The sequence below is a fragment of the Danio aesculapii genome, chromosome 15 (assembly GCF_903798145.1).
Source record: "Danio aesculapii chromosome 15, fDanAes4.1, whole genome shotgun sequence".
NCBI lineage: Eukaryota > Metazoa > Chordata > Actinopteri > Cypriniformes > Danionidae > Danio > Danio aesculapii.
In genome coordinates this window covers 24,977,551-24,997,864 of record NC_079449.1, presented here as the reverse complement: position 1 = coordinate 24,997,864, position 20,314 = coordinate 24,977,551, and the positions used below count along the sequence as shown (strand labels likewise).

General features: G+C 36.0%; 1 protein-coding gene across 1 annotated transcript in view; it reads left to right on the top strand.

The window, feature by feature from the left end:
* LOC130242129 (MAP/microtubule affinity-regulating kinase 4-like) overlaps positions 1-7,842 on the top strand; it is a 62,393-nt gene extending 54,551 nt beyond the window's left edge. The window contains 9 exon segments of the mRNA XM_056474150.1: positions 3,051-3,068; positions 3,070-3,171; positions 3,271-3,322; positions 3,325-3,369; positions 4,616-4,725; positions 4,806-4,989; positions 6,435-6,497; positions 6,500-6,645; positions 7,735-7,842. Coding sequence (XP_056330125.1) covers positions 3,051-3,068; positions 3,070-3,171; positions 3,271-3,322; positions 3,325-3,369; positions 4,616-4,725; positions 4,806-4,989; positions 6,435-6,497; positions 6,500-6,645; positions 7,735-7,842 — 828 coding nt within the window.
* The last annotated feature ends 12,472 nt before the right edge of the window (positions 7,843-20,314 follow it).

The following is a 20,314-nucleotide window of genomic DNA, read 5'->3' as shown; positions in this document are numbered from 1 at the left end:
AGAATTATAGGCAAATCATATTAGATAAGGCAAGTACATGTTTTTTTCCTTATGGGCCATTACAAAATGTTAGCGTTTAGCCTTATATAAGTGTGAAATTTCATTCTTCGTGGTCTTAAAATGTCTTAAAAAATTTTAAATTTGACTTGAAACCAGCTGAAAGCCTGTAAGCAGATAAAGGTAATAAACAACTAGTTAAAAGAGACCTATTTGCAAGAATCACTTTTATATGCGGTGTAAGCACAGTTGTGTGCGAATATATTCAGCCTCTGGTAAAAACGAATTCATTCTAATTTTATAATCACACTTAACAGTCTGCAGAAGAAACACTTTGATTGACATTCTCCTTTTGTACATGCCATCGAAGGGGCAAAGCCTATTGGTGACAACCTCTCCCTCATTAGCATAAACAGGCCTGAGTGTAAAGCAGCCGTCCACCATTAGAGTTTGACACTGTACCTGCTGAAGGTAATGTCACCAACTTAAAGCATTATAAATGGGAGTTTTAGGATGCTCTCTATAGACTTACCTGCTTCTGAGCCACTACATTGACAGTTTCAGTTTTTATGGAGACAACATTACTGTTTTTAATCTGCCACCATGCTGACAACAAATGCATTTGTAGCCCCGTCTTCTTTTGAACAGGGTATCTGCGGTGTCCTTAAAATGTCTGAAATGTCAAATACCTAATTTTATGCCTTAAAAAAATCTTAAATCCACTGAAATTTTGTCTTAAGGTATTAAATCATTTAAAAAGGGTTACATCTTTAGATCATGTTAAACGGGTCCTGAATTTGCCAATGTCCATGTAAAGCTATACCCAATCGGGCAAGCACCCATCCATTCACTAACAATATATTTGATAAAGTTTTAAGAAACGTAAGTCTGAAATTTCATTCATTATGCTCTAAAATGGTCTTAAAAAGTCATTAATTTGATTTGATGAAACCTGTAGCAACAGTCACCAAAACAGCTCAAAGCCTTTCAGTTTCAAAGAGTTATAAAATGTTATCTGCGTGGTATTTTGAGCTTAAACTTCACATACACAGTCTAGAGCATGGGTTCTCAACTCGGTCCTGGAGGTCTGGTGTGCTGCAGAATTTAAGCTTCAACTTGCCTCAACACACCTGCAAGGATGTTTAATCGAAAAACCTAGTAATGCTGCTGTCACACTAGAGTTTGTGCATGCAAAATTCTGTTGTATGGCACTGCGAAAAGGAGCAGGATTAAACCATAGATATATATACTAGATATCGCATAGGGACATGCGGCAATAGCGCCGCCACATTTGTACAGTGCTCCCAGGTCATTCAACCGCTCTAGTCAAGACAGTGTTACTACGTGAAAATGCTGGACTTAAGCGCTGTCTACGGGTGTAAGTAACGAGCAGACAAAAAAAACGAAGCGCAAAAGCAAAACATTTCATAGGTAAGATTTAGTTTTTTACGTTTTTGTATATTATTAATTTTTTGTGCTAAACAGGTAACATTATTGATGATAATACAGCTTTTTACTGCATTCACCATAAGGCAAAGTAGCACCAACTCACACTAAATACTCAACTTATGCTAGTTTTGTTGAATAGAATAGCAAACAATGTAAATGAAATATGACAACGAGATGCTGCAGTGCCAGAAACTAGTATTATTGTCGGCTAAGTGAAGGAGTTGTTCATAACAGAGATTCATTCACCAAACGAATTGCTCCCTCCGTCAGTATGAGAAGTGAAAGGGGGAGAGGGCAATCAAATAAAAGGAAGGGAGCATAGTACATTTCCATACACACAAACACAAGCTTTTTGTCAGGAATGCCTGTGCGATCACTTATCCATCAGTGTAGAAAGTGATGTAAATTTATCATTTTGCAAAAAAAATTGCATACTGACCTCCCAGGAAAACTCCCAATCATAGATATATGTGTATATGTGTTATCTCTAACTTTGGATGGCCACAGTCCTCCACTGCAGCTTGGTCCCGCATTCATTTCAAAGGAGCGCTATCCTGTACTAAAATGGCGGCTCTATTGACGCATTCCTTCCAATTGACAACAACAGGGCAGGCGACATCTAATGCATATACCTATGGGATTAAATAAGATGATTACACAATAATAAACGCGAGCGATTGGTCCATGTTTTAAATTTCTGTCCAGAGATGTTCATGTTTTGATCTTCGATTGATCTCATGCAGCATGTGATGCGATTTCGCAAGTCAGAGTTCACCAAGCTTGAACTTTCCAACGCAGCGAACTGCGATACTTGTCACACGAGTTTTGTCTGACGCATTCATGTGCGTATGAATGGAAGTCTATGAGGAGAAAAGTGCAGGTGTGACTGCAGCTTAAGAGCTTGATTAGCTAGCCCAGGTGTGTCTGATTGGGGTTGGAGCTAAAAATCTGCACAGGACACCGAACCTCCAGGACCGAGATTGAGAACCCCTGCTCTAGAGACAATCTTATTTTACATTTTACAGTCTGCACAAATAAAATATTTTTTATCAATATACTGTAAATAATATTTCATCTTCTGGAAAAACAAAGGAGTGAAAAATATAATAACAAGTATAATTATAGTGGCATTTACTGTCCTTACAGAGGAATGGGAACTAGCACCATGTGGGAAATGCAATTACTCATGAGCGTCCCTCATTCTGCATGAATTCAACTGTGCGTTGGCTTGCTCAACCGTAATTACATGTACAGTAAGTCGCTTTGGAAGTTGAAGTGAGCCTTGTCAAGTATGCTTTTGTCAAGTATGCTTATACCTGACGGTATTAAAACCCTGCATAAAAATATCATGGTTTAAACGGTATCACGGTATTATTGATCGTGATATATTCTCAAATCGCCAGCAGATCTTTCAAATCATTTTCAAACAATCCCATTTTGTGACATTTTCTAATTCGTAGCAGTGGCTCTGATGAAATGCTTTACACTCCAGTAATGTAGGTCAAGTGAGCGGTGATTGTGTGTGTGCCGTGGGCTTGATCGGCCCACTGACTGCATCACAATAACATGTAGGTGTTGAACAGAAGTGTGTGTTGTTCCCTCAGGAGCTGCGTGAGCGCGTGGTTGAGAGGGAAATACCGTGTGCCGTTCTACATGTCCACTGACTGTGAAGGTATCCTGCGCCGCTTTCTTGTGCTCAACCCCACCAAACGCTGCACCCTGGAGGTAAGGAGGAAAAACTGCAGCGGCGGCGTCTCATTGAGTTTGGATGGATGTTGTGGCCTTTAAACTCACTTTATCTGACTCCCTGTTCTTCCCTTTCAGCAAATCATGAAGGATAAGTGGATCAATGTCGGGTATGAAAGTGATGAACTGAAGCCTATATAGAGCCTGTGGAGGATTATAATGACATCAGCCGTGTTGGTGAGAAATGCTGTCATAGCGTCCCTTTTTAGGCCAGAAACAAATGGTTTTAATCCTCAGTGTCTTGCTTTCCTGAATATTTATAGAACAAAATGTGTTATCTTGTTTGTCTTGTGAATATCTATATTCAAAATGATAAATAATATCATTTATTTGCCACATTGCTTATTGCCACACAATTTTAGACTATACTTCAGTTCAAAAGTATAGTGTTGCTATGATTTTTTAATGTTAAAATTGACAGTCTCTTAGTTATTTTATTTATTTATTTATTTATTTATTTATTATTTATTTATTTATTTATTTATTTATCGATAACTAATATTAATACCACAATCACTATTATTGATATTATTAATGAATTAAATATTATGATACAATATTTTTAATTTGAGTTATTAATATTTATAATAATAATAATAATAATAGTGCTGCATGGTGGCGCAGTGGGTAGCACGTTCACCTCACAGCAAGAAGGTCTCTGGTTCGAGCCTCGGCTGGGTCAGTTGGCGTTTCTGTGTGAAGTTTGCATGTTCTCCCCGTGTTCGCAAGGGTTTCCTCTGGGTGCTCCCCCACAGTCTAAAGACATGCGCTATTGGTGAATTGGGTAAGTTAAATGTCTGTAGTGTGTGTGTTTGAATGAGAGTCTATAGATGTTTCCCAGTGATGGGTTGCAGCTGGAAGGGCATCCGCTGCATAAAACATATGCTGGATAAGTTGGCGGTTCATTCCGCTGTGACGACTCCAGATCAATAAAGGGATTAAGCCGAAAAGAAAATGAATGAATAATAATAATAATAATAATAATAGTTATTATTATTATTATTATTATTATTAATACTATTAGCCCTTATGTTTGATACAATTTAAATTAATAAATAATAATTTATATTTGCAATGATAAAAAGTTATGAATAACACTACCAACAATAATGCCAATAATACTATTTGAATATTATTATTATTATTATTATTATTATTATTATATTATTATTATTATTATTATTATTATTATTATTATTATTAATAATATTAAAGAAATGAATGAATGCAATAATAGGAAATAGTAAAAACTTTACCTCATTTGCATGTTTTTCATACACATATGGTTAAAACTATTTGATTACAAATTAGGAAAAAATTAGAAGCAAGAGACATGAACCCAGATTGCTCAAGTCTGGTTTAAATCATCAGCTAAACCACTTGCTTGTTTACCAAAATGATTGTTTTCTCTCTGTTCACACAGATGTAATGGTAGGAATGGGTTACTCGCGAGATGAAATCAAAGATGCTCTGACCACCCAGAAGTACAATGAGATATTCGCCACATATCTGCTTTTAGGTCGCAAGAATGAGGTGAGATGGGGATTGCAGCTGACCTGAGATCCCCTGTGTGCTGTCCTGTCGGTGGTAATGTCTCATATGTCGCCATACAGGATGGCACGGAGTCCCGGTCGAGCAGCAGTCTTTCCCTAGCACGTGTGCGGCCCAGTGCAATTACCAACGGCACCAGCAAACACTCATCCACCTCCTCGTCCAGCTCCACCTCTGCCTCCAGTCACACTAAACCCCAGCGCAGCGCCTCCACCTACCACCGCCAGAGGAGACACAGCGACTTCTGTGAGCCCTTTTCAGTATTTTTGGCATTGTTGCTGGTATTACCATTATAATGGTTTTTATTCATTCTGAAAAATATATAATTATATTACCAGTTCATGAGAAATAATAATAGTAATTATTATTATTATTATATGTAATGCATGGTTTCCGCTACATTTATTCTTCCATGGTGTGGCGCCATGCCAAGATTAATCCCGCCACGGCTACATTACAGCTTCTTATCAAAACATTCTATTTTTTATAAGCGGGTGATAATCGCACCAAACGTATTAAAAAGTAAGTGAATTATAACAGCGCAAACTTTTCTGTAACCGTAGTAGTGCTGTGCGTCATTTGTTTAACCCTTTAAGGTTATGTGCTGACTGACTGACTGGCTGACTGTGACAGGTGCGTGATGTGTGAGGCTAGCAAACACAACGTATAGCCGTTTTACTTTATTTCAGGACGCATTAATACGGGAGGCATTCATAAATATTTCTAGCAAATCGAATAAATGCTGGAAACATACTCGTTACATAAACGCACTAAATCGCACCTCAGCAGCGTTTATTTGTGAGCGCACAAGAAGATCTGCACGCTCTTAAAGCGGCTATATTTGAGGGGGCGTGCAAAAAGTTTGGGCACGAGCAGAAAAAAACGGCGCGCAAGCACAGAGATCCGCATGCTCGTAGGCTATTACATAAATGCAATCTAATACTGCGCTCACGACATTTGTCATTAAAATAACGCCACAGGTAGTAATGCCACAGCTGGAAAAATCCTAGAGGAAACACTGTAATGTATTGTAATACATTTTACAAATGCACTATAATAATAGTAGTAATAAAACAGTAATAATAGTAATGATAAAAATAGAATGTATTAATAACTAAATTGTAAAATTATTCCAATTAACAACATTATTAACAGTATTAAAACAGTAAAAGTGTTTAATCATATTAATATAAATGTATATAATTAAATATAATAAAAATCTCAAATAGTAGTAAAAATGTAGAGTAATGCTACTGATAATTAATAATTCTAAATTTTAAACTAATATTAATTTATACATTTGTAAATTCAAAACATGATTCAAAAATACACAAATCCAATTCGTAATTCAAAATACAAATTTATTCCTATTATCAACATTATTAACAGCATTAAAACAGTAAAATTGTTTAATCATATTAATAGAAATGTATAATGATTAAATATAATAAAAATGTGAAATAATTGTAAAATAGTAAAAAAATGAGCGATGATACTGAAACTAATAAATAATAATTCTAAATTTTTAATTAATAATTAATTAATAATTCATATTGTAAAATAATAATTATTTGTAGTAAAGATATTAATTCTTATAATAATTTAATAATAAAATGATTTAATATCAATATAACAATATTACAATTAGTTTTTATTCTCAATATTTATTACTGTCTTTATATGTTTTTCAGGTGGGCCGTCAGTGCCAGTAGCCCATCCAAAGCGCAGCCCCACGAGTACAGGAGAAGGGGATCTGAAGAGGAACGTCTGCCCTCGAGGAAGACCAGCAGCAGTGTGGTAGGCAGTCGCAGCATCCCTCCATCCAGCCCTATGGTCAGCACCGCCAACAACCCCAACAAGTCTGAGATACCGGATCGCCGCAAGGACATCAATGCAACAACGGTAATCAAAACCAGCAAATCCTGTTGTAGGAAATAGTCTGTCAAATATACACTGCTAACCCTTGTGTTTTGTTATAATTTACTACCATTGCGTTATGTTTGTGGCTGTTTTTGCCCCATTGACTTACATTATAACCATATTTTTTGATTGCAAACCTATGACACCAAAAAATCATGCATTCTTGATTGTTGATCATCAGTTACAGTGCAAGATTGATCATCAGTTACAGTGCTACCAACAATCAAGAATGCATGAGTATATGGTGGCATGGCTTTGCAATCAAAAATGTTGTTATAATAGAAGTCAATGGGGAAAAAACAGCCACAAACATAACGAAAGGGCAGTAAATTTGCCCAGAGTGTATTTTTCCAAAGCATTTTCCGAAAATATCTGTCAAAATAAGATCTGTCACCAAAAATCATTTCATATGCTAAAACACAGAAATTGGGGCCGAATTAAGCCTCAAAATCACCTCAGAGTGGATGAAAACATCCCAACAGCACACAAGGGTTAAGATCATTGTACACAAAATTGTGCATTCATTGTATTACAAGTCTTTTAAACAATATGATGAATATTTTATGAGGATTCGACTGAAATTATAGCCGTAAACTGATTTACAGTCATGATCAACACTTTCATTCTATGGAAAAGGGAAGCTGGACATTCAGCTAAAAATAACTCTTTTGTCTTGCACGGAGGAAAGAAAATCATGCTTCTTTTGAAAGGCACAGTGATGAAAGTTTCTTTTTTGCATACACTATTTTGTTTTTAGAGTAAACAATCTAAATGATCCTTGGGACAGTTCAAGTGCTGTCCATTAAAATGTTGCATAACGTCCCCCTAAAAAAACATCAATAACAACAACAAGTTTCCCCCTGGGATGTAGTGGCACATGTTCATCATCGGGAGTTTCTGCTCACAAAGTGATGTTCGTTTAATGTGCAAACAGCTTGTTCCTGAAATGTTCCATTGGATAAAAACACACACGTTTCTGAGGACAGCAGTGTCAGGGAAGCTTTTATTTAAAAAAAAATGTGGTGCTTTCTGTGTTTAAATCCATTATCTGTTTTTTGTTTCGTGCTTTAGAACAACATCCCTGCCAGTGCCATGACCCGTAGAAACACTTACGTGTGTACGGATCGCACCGGCACCGACAGACACTCCTTACTCCAGAATGGGAAAGAAAACAGGTAAAACATGCCTCTGCGTGTAAATGTGCAATAAAGGGATAGTTCACCCCAAATAATACCCTTTCAAACTTTTGTGAGTTCAATTTTCTGTTGAACACAAGAAGACATTTTGACAAATGTTTGAAATTGGCAGCCTTTGACGTCCATACCATGGAGCCAGGTCAGTCTCAAAAATAATACATTTTCTAAATATAATTCATACATCCACAACCAATTCACATTTACAAATCCAATTCGTAAATTCAAAGCACAATTCATAAATACACAAATCCAATTCGTAAATTCAAAACACGATCTGTAAACACAAATCTAATTCGTAAATTCAATGCACGATTCATAAATACACAAATCCAATTCATAAATTCAAACACGATTCGTAAATACAAATATCCAATTCGTAAATTAAAAACATGATTCGTAATACAAATATCCAATTTCGTAAATTCAAACACGATTCATAAATAACAAATCCAATTTGTAAATTCAAACACGATTCATAAATACCAATCCAATTCGTAAATTCAAAACAGGATCTGTAAATACACAAATCTAATTCGTAAATTCAATGCACGATTCATAAATACACAAATCCAATTCATAAATTCAAAACATGATTCAAAGATACACAAATCCAATTCGTAAATTCAAAACACCATTCGTAAATACAAATATCCAAATCATAAATTCAAAACATGATTCGTAAATACACAAATCCAATTCATAAATTCAAAACACGATCCGTAAATACGAAAATCCAATTTGTAAATTCAAATCACGATTCACGAATACACGAATCCAATTCGTAAATTCAAAACACCATTCGTAAATACACAAATACAATTTGTAAATTTTAAACACGATCCGTAAATACAAAAACCAATTCGTAATTCAAAACACGATTCGTAAATACGAAAATCCAATTTGTAAATTCAAATCACGATTCACGAATCCACAAATCCCATTCATAAATTCAAAACACGATTCATAAATACACAAATCCAATTCAAAACACGATTCATTAATACACAAATCCAATTCATATGGCAAAAATATTAGATTTTTACCTGTAATTTTGCAAATTTGTATTTCGTAATATTGATCTATCTCAATACATACAAAACAAAAAACTCCCAACATTCCTCAAAATATCTTCCTGTGTTCAGCATATGACAGAAACTCTCAAATGTTTAAAATGATGAGTAGGGTGAGTAAATGATGACAGATTTTAATGTGTGTGTGTGTGTTTGTGGTGTGTGCGTGTGTGCGTGTGTGTGTGTGTGTGTGTGTGTGTACTATCTCTTTGAAGTTTCATAATTGATGTACATGCTGGAGCGTGAAACGATTTGTTCCTGTGTGCTTGTTTATTGAGATGGATTTGGTCTGTTATGCTTCAGCAGTGGCAGATGGCGACTGCTTAGCTGTCCTTCTATCACCCTCCCTCTGAGGGAGGTGCAAACACTGGCTGTCATGTGACTTAAAAAGAGCCATAGGAGGCACGTGGATTGTCTGGGTCACAAGGCTGCTTGACTGCTTGACCTAAAGAAGCATCCCTCCCCCAAGCCTTGACATTACAGCACACGTGTCCACACTTGCAAAAATCACCATCGTTATAATATGACAAATACACTGTGAAATAGAAATGCTTACACACAAATCTTTTCGTGTCACACAATTTTTGAAACCTCTCACTCAAAATGCTAACAAAATTACCAAACACAACCAAACAAAATGCTACACTTATTCACCATGTCATACACACATCATTTCTGATCACTAAATCACTGTTTTACTGCAATATAGGCCTATAAATTGGTACAAAGAAAAAAAAAACTGGTCCACAATTTGTAGTTTTGTACCTACCACATTATTTCTAAATCCTAAACTCCTCTAGAAAAGAATAGAGGAATTCTTCTCAGACTGGCTCTGGAAAGTGTATGATGGCCAACCCTATGCCCACATGACGCTTCTCCAGGTAAAGGACACTTTTCCCCTCGAGACCCCATCCTCTGTATTCACTGTATTCTGGAGAATATACTTTTGCTTTACATACAGTATTTCTGGTTGTGTTGTATGCTACTGTTTATAACTGTAATGTTTGGCCTAATTAATATTTTTTGTTTCTTCATTGCATTTGTGTTTACAGTCTACCTGTTACTCCTCTCAGCAGATTATTTTCACTGTAGAATGTTGTATTGAAATGTAGATGTAAGCCTATGAAAGAGCAAAGAGCTTTAGATGTTTCATTCTGGCGTGTGTTTATAGCATTTTGAATGCAGTGTTGCATTTTGAAAGAGGCTTTTTGCATTTTGTGTGAGCAGTTTTGAGAATAGTGTGTAGAGTTTTGAAAGGTGACGTGTAAGCAGTTGGAAAAAACAAAAAAATAATTATTTAAGACGTTTTTTTTTATTTCTGCTGGTTTATCAGCATCTTTGTGGAAGTGAAAATGAAATTAATTAAATTTTATATATTTTATTTTTCTAAGTCAAACAATCGTACACACGTACACACACACTTTAATCATCAAATCATCAATTTTCAGCAGAAAATTTGAGAGATGGAGGAGTCTGACAGTACAATTGGCTACTCAGTGTATAGAGTGTATACTGGATGTCCAAAAATACTGACTAGTCTGCAATTTTAAAAGCTAATATAAAGTTTGAAGGATAAAAATAATCTAATTTGTGACTTACTAAAAGCAATCAGTTCAATCTCAGCACACCTGAATGAACCATTCATTCCACACACGTTATATTGCATAAAATTAAAGCAAGAATTGATAGTGTGTGGACCTAATTTGATTAAATGTAACATTTTGATCTTAGGAAATCGAAACGTTACACTGAATAAAATCAGGGCAGTATTGATAGAGTGTGAAATTAATTGTTTATTTTTCGAAGTCATGAATAAGATTATTTTTATAACCTCACTGACTTTAAAATAATGTAGTCTTGTAGACTTTGCATATAATATAGTTTTACACTTTAAAATTCTTAAAACTGAATTTTAGTTTTTAAAACTGCGGACCACTCAAATTTTTGGAGCTCAGGTATACACTCTATGCACTCAACCAAATGTACAGTCAGACTCCTCCACCTCCATAATTTTCTGCTTTTAATGACTACAGTGGCTGACCAAGTGTGTGTGTGTTTAACTGTCCATCAGTGCAGGGTTATTTAGAGCGTTAAGTGAAGTGGCCCCAGGCCAGTGTGCAGACTGAGGCAGCAAGTGAGATCTGTTAGATTTATGCCAGAACTGAGCAAGATGGCGAGGACAGAGGCGGTCTGATGTCAAGCGCTGCTCATCAGAGACGTGAACTCGTCTGAACTGAAGACTATAAGCGCTGGTTGCTATGGGAAGAATCACTATTTCTATTGCACATAAAAAGAGAATGTTTCTGCTTGGCTGTAACACAGCTCTCTATATTAGGTTTAATATTAGGTTCAAACAGCATTCAAGGAGTCTGTGGTAACCACAAAATCTGCATAACCAGCTAGAAAACTATATAAATTGCCTAACAATGCACAAGTAACCACTCAGAACACCAGAACTACATGGCAAATAACCAACTAGTTGACCATAGCATAACATACCAGCCAAAACATTTCAATTCAATTCAATTCAGTTCAGTTCGTCTTTATTTCTATAGCACTTTTACAATGTAGGTTGTGTGAAAGCAGGTTAAAGGGCACCTAGGTTACTCCTTTTTTCAGATTTAAGATAAGTCTTTTGCATCTCCAGAATGTGTCTATAAAGTTTCAGCTCAAAACACCCATCAGATTTTTTATTAAACCTTCTATAAGATTCTATCCTATACCGTTTTTGCATCAGTTGATTTTATCATAGGTGCCATTTAATCAGAACAGGTTTATAGATTTAAACTTGAAAAGGGAGGTCAGTTTCACAAAAAAATATTGTTTTTTTATTTCTGGATGTCTGACCTTGATGGATTGAATGGAAGAAATAAAGAGATAATGAAATTACAATCAAATGTACTTATTACATCATCAACATGATCCAATTGTAGTTTGGAGGTGTTTACCAGCTGAAGCAGGATTTTTCATTCTGCAAAGCCTAATTATTCACTAATGTAAAAATGCTAATGTAATTATAGTTATTGTTTTTGTTGTGAATGAGATTTAACAACAAAGCTGGAATTAATGATAAAATGAATGAATTCTTTTGAGATTTACGATTGTATAACTGTTAAATCGTTGATCAGAGCAGTTGCAGAGCTCGATTTACACCAAAGAGACAGGAAGATGAAGTGAACTTGACATTTATGAGTCATGCTGTGGATGATTCAGCGCCTAACACTTCAAGATTATTTCTGATCAACTCCAAATACTCATGGATTACTTATGTAAGCGACATCAATTATGAGATTATCACTATTTTTGGCACTGTAGGGCATTGTGTGTTGTGTGTACCTAGGAGACAGATTGTGTTGATTAAGCCCAGGGGCATCACGGACCCTTTTTTTTTTTTGAGTGGGAACCTGTGGTGGTCTTGGTTTTAACTTATTGTACGTGTCTTATGTGTAACTTAAGATACAACTTAATTAAATATTAAACAAAATCATCCATGTTTCAATACCAACCTACTCTACAATTCAAAAATCAGTATGTTTTGTAGGCAATTAGAACTTTTAGTAAGCAAGAATACATTAAATTAATGCTTATGTTCAATATCAATACATAATAAAATAATACGTCAAAACATGAAATAAAATGTCAAAATATGAGTTAAATAATATTCCATTTTCATTAGTAACTCATATACTGTATTTATGTAAAAAAGAGAATCTTTTTTTTCATAATTATACTACATATTATTAAATGTTTTTTTTTAATGTCTTCCTGACCAAGGGTATAACCTAGTGGTTTGAAGTAGTGGCAAAGTAATAATTCTAAATGACTAATAATTAATATTTTAGTGTTGCATACTTTACGGTCTTTTAATACATCATCAATATACAAGACAAGATTTTTGGAGGATCTAGGCTGTTTCTCAATTCCAAGAACACAGAGAACGGACTTGCGTTCTTGTGAAGACCGGTCTTGCCAGGTGTCCTCGGAAGAACGAACTCGGGAGACCGCGAGAACAGAGAACACGTCCTGTGCGAAATGAGATGCTGCTTTCTTCCTGATGGTCACATGACCTTCACACATTTTAATGGAAAATTATTTAAAACATTATAGCATTCAGACAACGATTTATGTTTTTCTCCTTTTCAAAATATATACTATGCATAAAAACACTATAATATACGTTGCACAATATAAATCAAACCGATTTGGATACGAATTTCAGCAAATAAACACCCTTAGGCCTAGTTTCACAAACAGGGCTTAGATTAAGCCAGGACTGGGCCTCAGTAAATTAGGCTATTTAAGCCACATTCAAAAAAATTGCCTTAGAAAAATATATTACTGGTGTGCACTGGAGACAAAAAAAAGAAACTGACGTATTTTAAGGCATCCCACCACAAGTTATTTTGAGTTGAGACAGCTCAAACAAGCAATTTAATCTTGAATAGTCTTAAACCTTGTCTGTGAAACCAGGGGTTAATGTGTTATTCCTTTATTAGGATGTTCATGCTAATGTTTACTTTCCACTGTTCATTTAGGGAAACTCCTGAGACAAATAAGTTATATGTCTGAACTTTAATAATAAATCTATATAAAATACTGCGCTTCCCACCTCCAGTCGCAATGACTTCTGGGACTTCTAGACCGAGTTCAGTGCTGAAGTCTGCATCCATGCCTCCTCGATATCAAGAACACATCCGGGAAGTTTCACGCGTCCTCCGTTCTTGTGGTCTTGAGTATTGTAACTGAACTTTGGCAGCTGATGATAACGTTACATGAGAACACAAGGACGCAAGATCGCTGAAGAACGGATATTGAGAAACAGCCCTAAACTTGTTTTATCGAATTACCCTTTAGTGCAGTGGTCCTCAACCACAATTGGTACCTGGCCGATGTCTGAACGATCTTTATTTTGAAAAATCTTTTATTTTGAAAAATGAGGGTATTCTCTCGCTTACATCTCGGTCACTTGAGCGCCCAATTTTTACCCTAGGGCTCCAAAATGAGTAATAAACAGATGCCTTGGAAAGGTTATTTGCTAAGGGGAAAAGTCCCAGTGAAGGACCCGCGAACTGCCAAGGAATGAATTGGAAACTCATTTGTCAACAAATCAGTGAATCCACCATGTCTGTGCAAGAAGATGACCTGCTGGAGTTCACAAATGACCGTGGCCTTTTAGGGGCCATTCGCATACCACGTCTTTTCTAGAGTTCTGCAAGTTTGTTTTTTTCAGTGGAGGTGCGCGCCTAGCAACCTACGAACCACTGCACCCCAACCTCCTGGTCCGCGGTAAATTCGCGGTCCGTGGTGATAAAAAGCGGACCAGTTTTAGTGGATATATTCTGTAAATCATAGTAAATTCCTATGCCGATGCTTTTTTGTTGTTGTTTCCATTTCTGTTAATGGAAAGATTTTTTCTGCACATTTCTAAACATAATAGTTTTAATAACTGATTTCTAATAACTGATTATTTTATCTTTGCCATGATGACAGTAAAATATATTTGACTAGATATTTTTCAAGACACTTCTATACAGCTTAAGTGAAATTCAAAGGCTTAACTAGGTTAATTAGGTTAACTAGGCAGGTTAGGGTAATTAGGCAAGTTATTGTATAATGATGGTTTGTTCTGTAGACTATCGAAAAAAATATAGCTTAAAGGGGCTAATAATTTTGGGCCCTTAAAATGGTTTTTGAAAAATAAAACTCCTTTCACTCTAGCCGAAATAAAAAAAAATAAGACTTTCTCTAGAAGAAAAAATATTAAAAGACATACTGTGAAAATTTCCTTGCTCTGTTTAACATTGTTTGGGAAATATTAAAAAAGGGAAAAAAAATCAAAGGGGGGCTAATACAGAATATCCCATATAACACGCGGTATCACAAAATGATCTGTTAATATCTGTAATATATAGTTGTTTTCTAGAAATAAAAATCCTGAAGATTAACAGATCAAGATGACACATGCTTAAAACAATTCAAACAGCGCATAAAACAACTGCAATATCAAATAAATCTCCAGAGTTTTAAAGTGCAATGAGGAATAGAATGTTCCTCTGGGATGTGCCCCCTCACTTCCAGTGGCTCGAGGCTTCTGGATAAGCCAAAGGTGTTTTTTTTTATCTTTGGCACTTCCTGTCCTGATGTTTGGCCCCCCAGAGGCAGCTTTGACCTGAGCTGTTGCTGTGTCCTGATGAGACCATCTGCTTTGCTCTCTGTGATGCTTCAGCTCTCTTTCTCTCTCCATCACTCACTGAGCTCCAGATCAATGCTAGGGAAGGGAAATGGGGTGGGCATGGCCCGATGTTGAGCCGCTGTGACATATCACTCTTTCCTTTGGTAACATCCCTCATATAAAGCTCCTTACACTAATAATGGCACTTATGGTAAATATGAGCAAAGAAAGTTGTGGAAAAATATCTTTATTGTTGGATACTTTGGATCTTTTGTTTAAAATACATTTTTAAAAAAAACTCAAACTCTGCTCTTATTGAGAACAAGCAGTTGCAAACAGCACAGTAGACAGTTAAAGTCAAAATGATCAACATTTACTAAATAATTATTAGGATTATTTTTCCTTTTTTAAATATTTCCAAAATGATGTTTGGGGTGCTTTCACACTAGCACTTTTGGTCCGCTCCCGGGCTCATTTGACATCAGAGTATGGTATGTTTAGCTAGTGTGAACATGTCTTCTGAACTCTGGTGCGCACCCGTGAACCATACTCAAGTCCGCATAAAAGAGGTGGTCTGGGGTACGGTTTGCGCGAACTCTGTTCCACTTCACTTCTGGTGTGAATGTATCGTACCAAATAACGAAAGTGCACTGCCAACAGCACAACAAACTATAATTTTCATAACGTTCATTCGCGTGTGTGTGTCTATGTATCACGTACTGTACCTTGGTGACAAGTGGGACTGAGCTAGGGCAATCACAGTAATAATGTCTGCTTGTCTCCTCCAAAAACAGCTTCTACAGACATCGCGTGATGTTCTAAACGTTAATAATAGTTTTGCGGCAGATGGATGCGAGTCGCTTTCTGTATGTCAAAAATCAATAGATTCAGTAAAAGCAGAATGACCGTGATCTGCATACATCTTTCCATTTTGGCGCTTTGCTTTCGTTAGCCGTCACCTAGCAACAGCCGTACACGCAACAACAGCTCAATGACACAAGCGTTACTGGGGTTCAGAAGGCAAAAAGACAGTGTGAGCACAAACCAACCGACAAGGAGGCAGGAGGAGACGATCGAACTTGAAAGTAGAAAAGCACCCTTAGAGAGCAAAGCATTGTTCACAGTATTTCCTATAATATTTTTCCTTTTTTTATTTTGGCTAGAATAAAAGCAGTTTTTAAACTTCTTAAACCATTTTAAGGCCAATATTATTAGCCCCCTTAAGCAATATTTTTTTTCTATTCGCTTCAGAACAAACCATCGTTATATAATGATCTGCTTAATTACCCAAACCTGCCTAATCTTTATTAAATATATATGTTAAGATTTATTGGCACCCTTATTAATTCATTTGAGAGAAATATGCGAAAAGTATTTTCCCATGTGACATTTTACGTTTATTTAGTACGCCTGGGTGACCAAGAACAGGAAATTGTTCAACCATGGGTTCCTGTTTTAAACATGAGGTAACACATAGGCCAAAGGTTTTTGAGCTTCACAGGAAGTGGCTATATATATAGCAAAAATCCAAGTGTCCATTGCAACAGGCTAATTGGAATCAGGTGCTTAACCGTATATTTTTGTGAAACCACAAAAACGTACTTCAACAACAGCAACAGCTTTTGTTCATTTTCACAGTGAATGATATTTATAATGATGTATTATTGATGAATAAAGGATTATTTTGATACAGTTCTTAGAACAACACCAAATAAATGCCACAAAATATCAGTGTCTATGATTTGTTATATAATACACTGCCTCAACTGAATATTTTCATATGGCCAACTTTTCTGACACGATTAATCTGCTTGATAGCTCACTGTGTAGTGTTGTTATTATGAAAAAGAGTGCTCTGGTTCACGTCTGTGAAGCTCAGTTACACAAAATAATTAAAGCAATGTAAAAACAAGGTAAAACTATGTGGTCCCAGTGTACAAATCACTTACGTTTGCTTTTGAAAACAATATTTGTTGGGTTTAGGGAAGGGTATAGGTCAGTGGTTTGCTAGATGTTTTGTACAACACGCTTGTACCATCATGTGTACAAGAAGGATGTGTATCTGAAACGTACAACAAAACATTCCTTAAGTAAACATACCCAGAGCAACCTATTTTACATTTCACAAAAATGTAGGCTGAGGCACATATTTCCATTGAACCTGTGTTGGTTTGTTTCCACCTTTAGGGCAATAATTAAGAAATGTCAGTCAACTTGAGGTGTAATAAATCAGCCTGGAAGAGGTCATGTGTCTTTTGTCCAGCACACTTTCAGTCTGGGTGTCTGAAAGTCTCCAAAACGTCTCATGTCTCCTACATCACCACAAATAGATTATCACTGTTTCAAGCCAAAGACCAACTCAGTCATCTCCTTTTATGTTATTATTTTGAGCAAAAGATTGAAAGGTTAATCAATAAATGAATTGTTCCACAGCTTATATTCATCTATGGGGTCAATATTAGTGGATGGTGCTGTCTGTGTAGTTTATTTGCAATGTTTAGTTTTCACATATGAATGTTACATTCTTCCAGGACTAAACTGGCTGTGTATGTACATCTGGTTGTGTGTATGTTTGTGGATTTGACCGAATGCTAGACCTCTTTAAGTGAGACTGTGGTCATATGAGGATGCCATTTGCTTACTGACAGTCATACTGGGAAATACCCTTTGGGAACTGAATGAAGCTGTGATACAGAAGCTGGGATTACCAATGTGATGCAGAGCCATTGCTGAAAAAAATATTCTTGCAATCCTCAGTCTGACAGACAAGACTTTTCTTAAGTCTTGTGGATTTTTAGATGAATACATTCTTCCCTGCTTGAGAGGCTCTTATACTGTCTTGGATATATTATGGCTAGCATGTAAGCTCCTTGTCGACGCTTCCCACAGAGAGATTGAGTTTAAAGAATTTAAACAGTTTTGTCTGGGTGAAAGATTCAATTACTGTTGGTGCATCTCTTTATATTGTGTAAAGGGACAGTTCACACAACAAAAAGAGCACCATTTTGTCAGCATTTACAGTAAGGGTGCAGGAATATATTAATACAGCACAGTATCACAATATTTTCAAAACAGTACCGACACACGGATGCTCACAAATATTGATATTTTGCCAATATTTATGTAAGAAATGCATCACAAAATTATTTTTGATATGTTTATATTAAAATGTTTATTTTTAGTTACAACAGATGTTTCCAAAGTTTTCTTTTGGGAGCATAAATTGAAGTTGGAAAGATGTAATAAATTGCAATATATATCGTAGAATATCACAATAAAGTTCAAATCGCAATAATATTGTATCATGTCACAGTATATCATATCCTGTGATTCTCAGCCCTAACTTATACACACTGATGTGGTTCCAAACCAAAAAAAAATTGTAGTGTCATTGATAAATTCTAATAGCTTTTTAATTATTTTGATTCAATTGTTTTGCTTTTATTTTATTATTACTATTGTTATTTATTTTTTTCGTTTTGTAATGTTGGTGCTTTAGATTAAATTAAAGTTGAATTTAAATGTTGCCAAGCAACTACTAAATAACTTGCTTTTCTGTATAATAGTAACATTATTGACTGGGTCTTTTATTTGGCAAATGGGTACCTATGGCGAGGTGTGCGACAGAAAGTTTCAGTCGACGTCATTCTTGCTTAAGGAAATGTCAATGTAAAGCTGTACGGGTCGTTTACACATCATATGAGAAGCACTTCTAACAAAACAGATACTTTATACACATAAATACTTGTGTATAAATGTTCACTACTAACCTTTCCATGTACATGATTTGATTATAACTACAGATCAGTGATAATAAAACTAGCCTACTATAACTATATGATTATATGACAATAAATAAATAAATGCAACATATATGAACACATACACACCCTTACAGTCTCCGATATGTTTTCATTTACAGAAAAACTGCCACTCAGCATACTTTTAGTCCTTATTTGGCTTCAAAAACAACACGCAACATATAGCCCAGTCAGTGCAAACTGACTTGTTTTCATTCTCCTGCTTGTGTACACGCTGGTGACGTATCTCTGTAAACCAATAGCGTTCAGCTGTGTGTCTAGCTCCGCCCTTTTGGTACCCTTTTGTTGGTGCTAGGTATCTTTTCAAAAGAGTACCCAAAAGTGGTACTTACGGTTCGCTTTTTGGTATTGTTTTGACAGTGGAAACGGCCATAAAACCGTCACCGCACCGAACCGAACCATACCATACCATACTGTACCACTCAGTGGAAACGGGCCATAAGATGTCTAAATATGGATAAAAAATGTCCCTGTCAGTCCTTTAGAAATGTATGAATTTTCAATTTTCAAGTTTCCAGCTTTTGGACAGTAGTTTTTTTTTCAAGCGACATGCACTAAAGGCTGTTGTCATGTTTTTTCTGCTTGCCCTGAAAGACTACATCATTTTTTCTGCTTGCATAGATTGATCCATATCTGGTAAAAATCTCCAGAGTTTTGTTATCATTACATCGTCATATATTTTATTGCAATCTCGATATATCATTGCCACAGTTTTGGATCCCAAAGCTCTTGTCTGTATTTATTTTCCCCAGATCATTAAGTCAGTCATACAGGTTTGTTAGACACAAGATGAGTAAATTACGACAGAATCCTCATTTGTGGGTGAATTATCCCTTAAATTGTGGAATTACACAACAGAGATCGGAGGCAAAGGATAATTCACATGCTAATATTGGTTGTCATAGCTATTATTTGATGTCAGAAGTGTTGCGTGGGTGTTTTTTGTTCTCTGCCTCAGACATGCAAAAATGTCAAGCGCCTGATTTGCATTTTTCACCCCCTCTCCGTGGAGCATTCAGAGACGCTTTGGAAAGTGGAAGGACTGGACAGAAGCAGACGCAGATGAAAAAATAATTCCCAGTGGATGTAGATGGCTGAGATACGCTGATGTCTGACACCGATGAGCTTTAATGAGGGCGAACAGAGGTTATTAGACACTTATTAGTGAACGTTTGAATAAAGAAATTGCCTTAAAACTGAAGTAGTGCACCAGTGTCAAGTATAAAGATATGATCTGATAACAGTATTCTTTTCATGTAAATACAGTTTTATGTGCTGTGGCAGGCTTATAGTGTCCTTCAGTGCAATCCTATTGGTCCAGAATCCTGCTTCACATTAGTTCTGCCTCCATTTGTATGAGTAACACCTTGTCCTGCAGTATGTTTTTGTTCT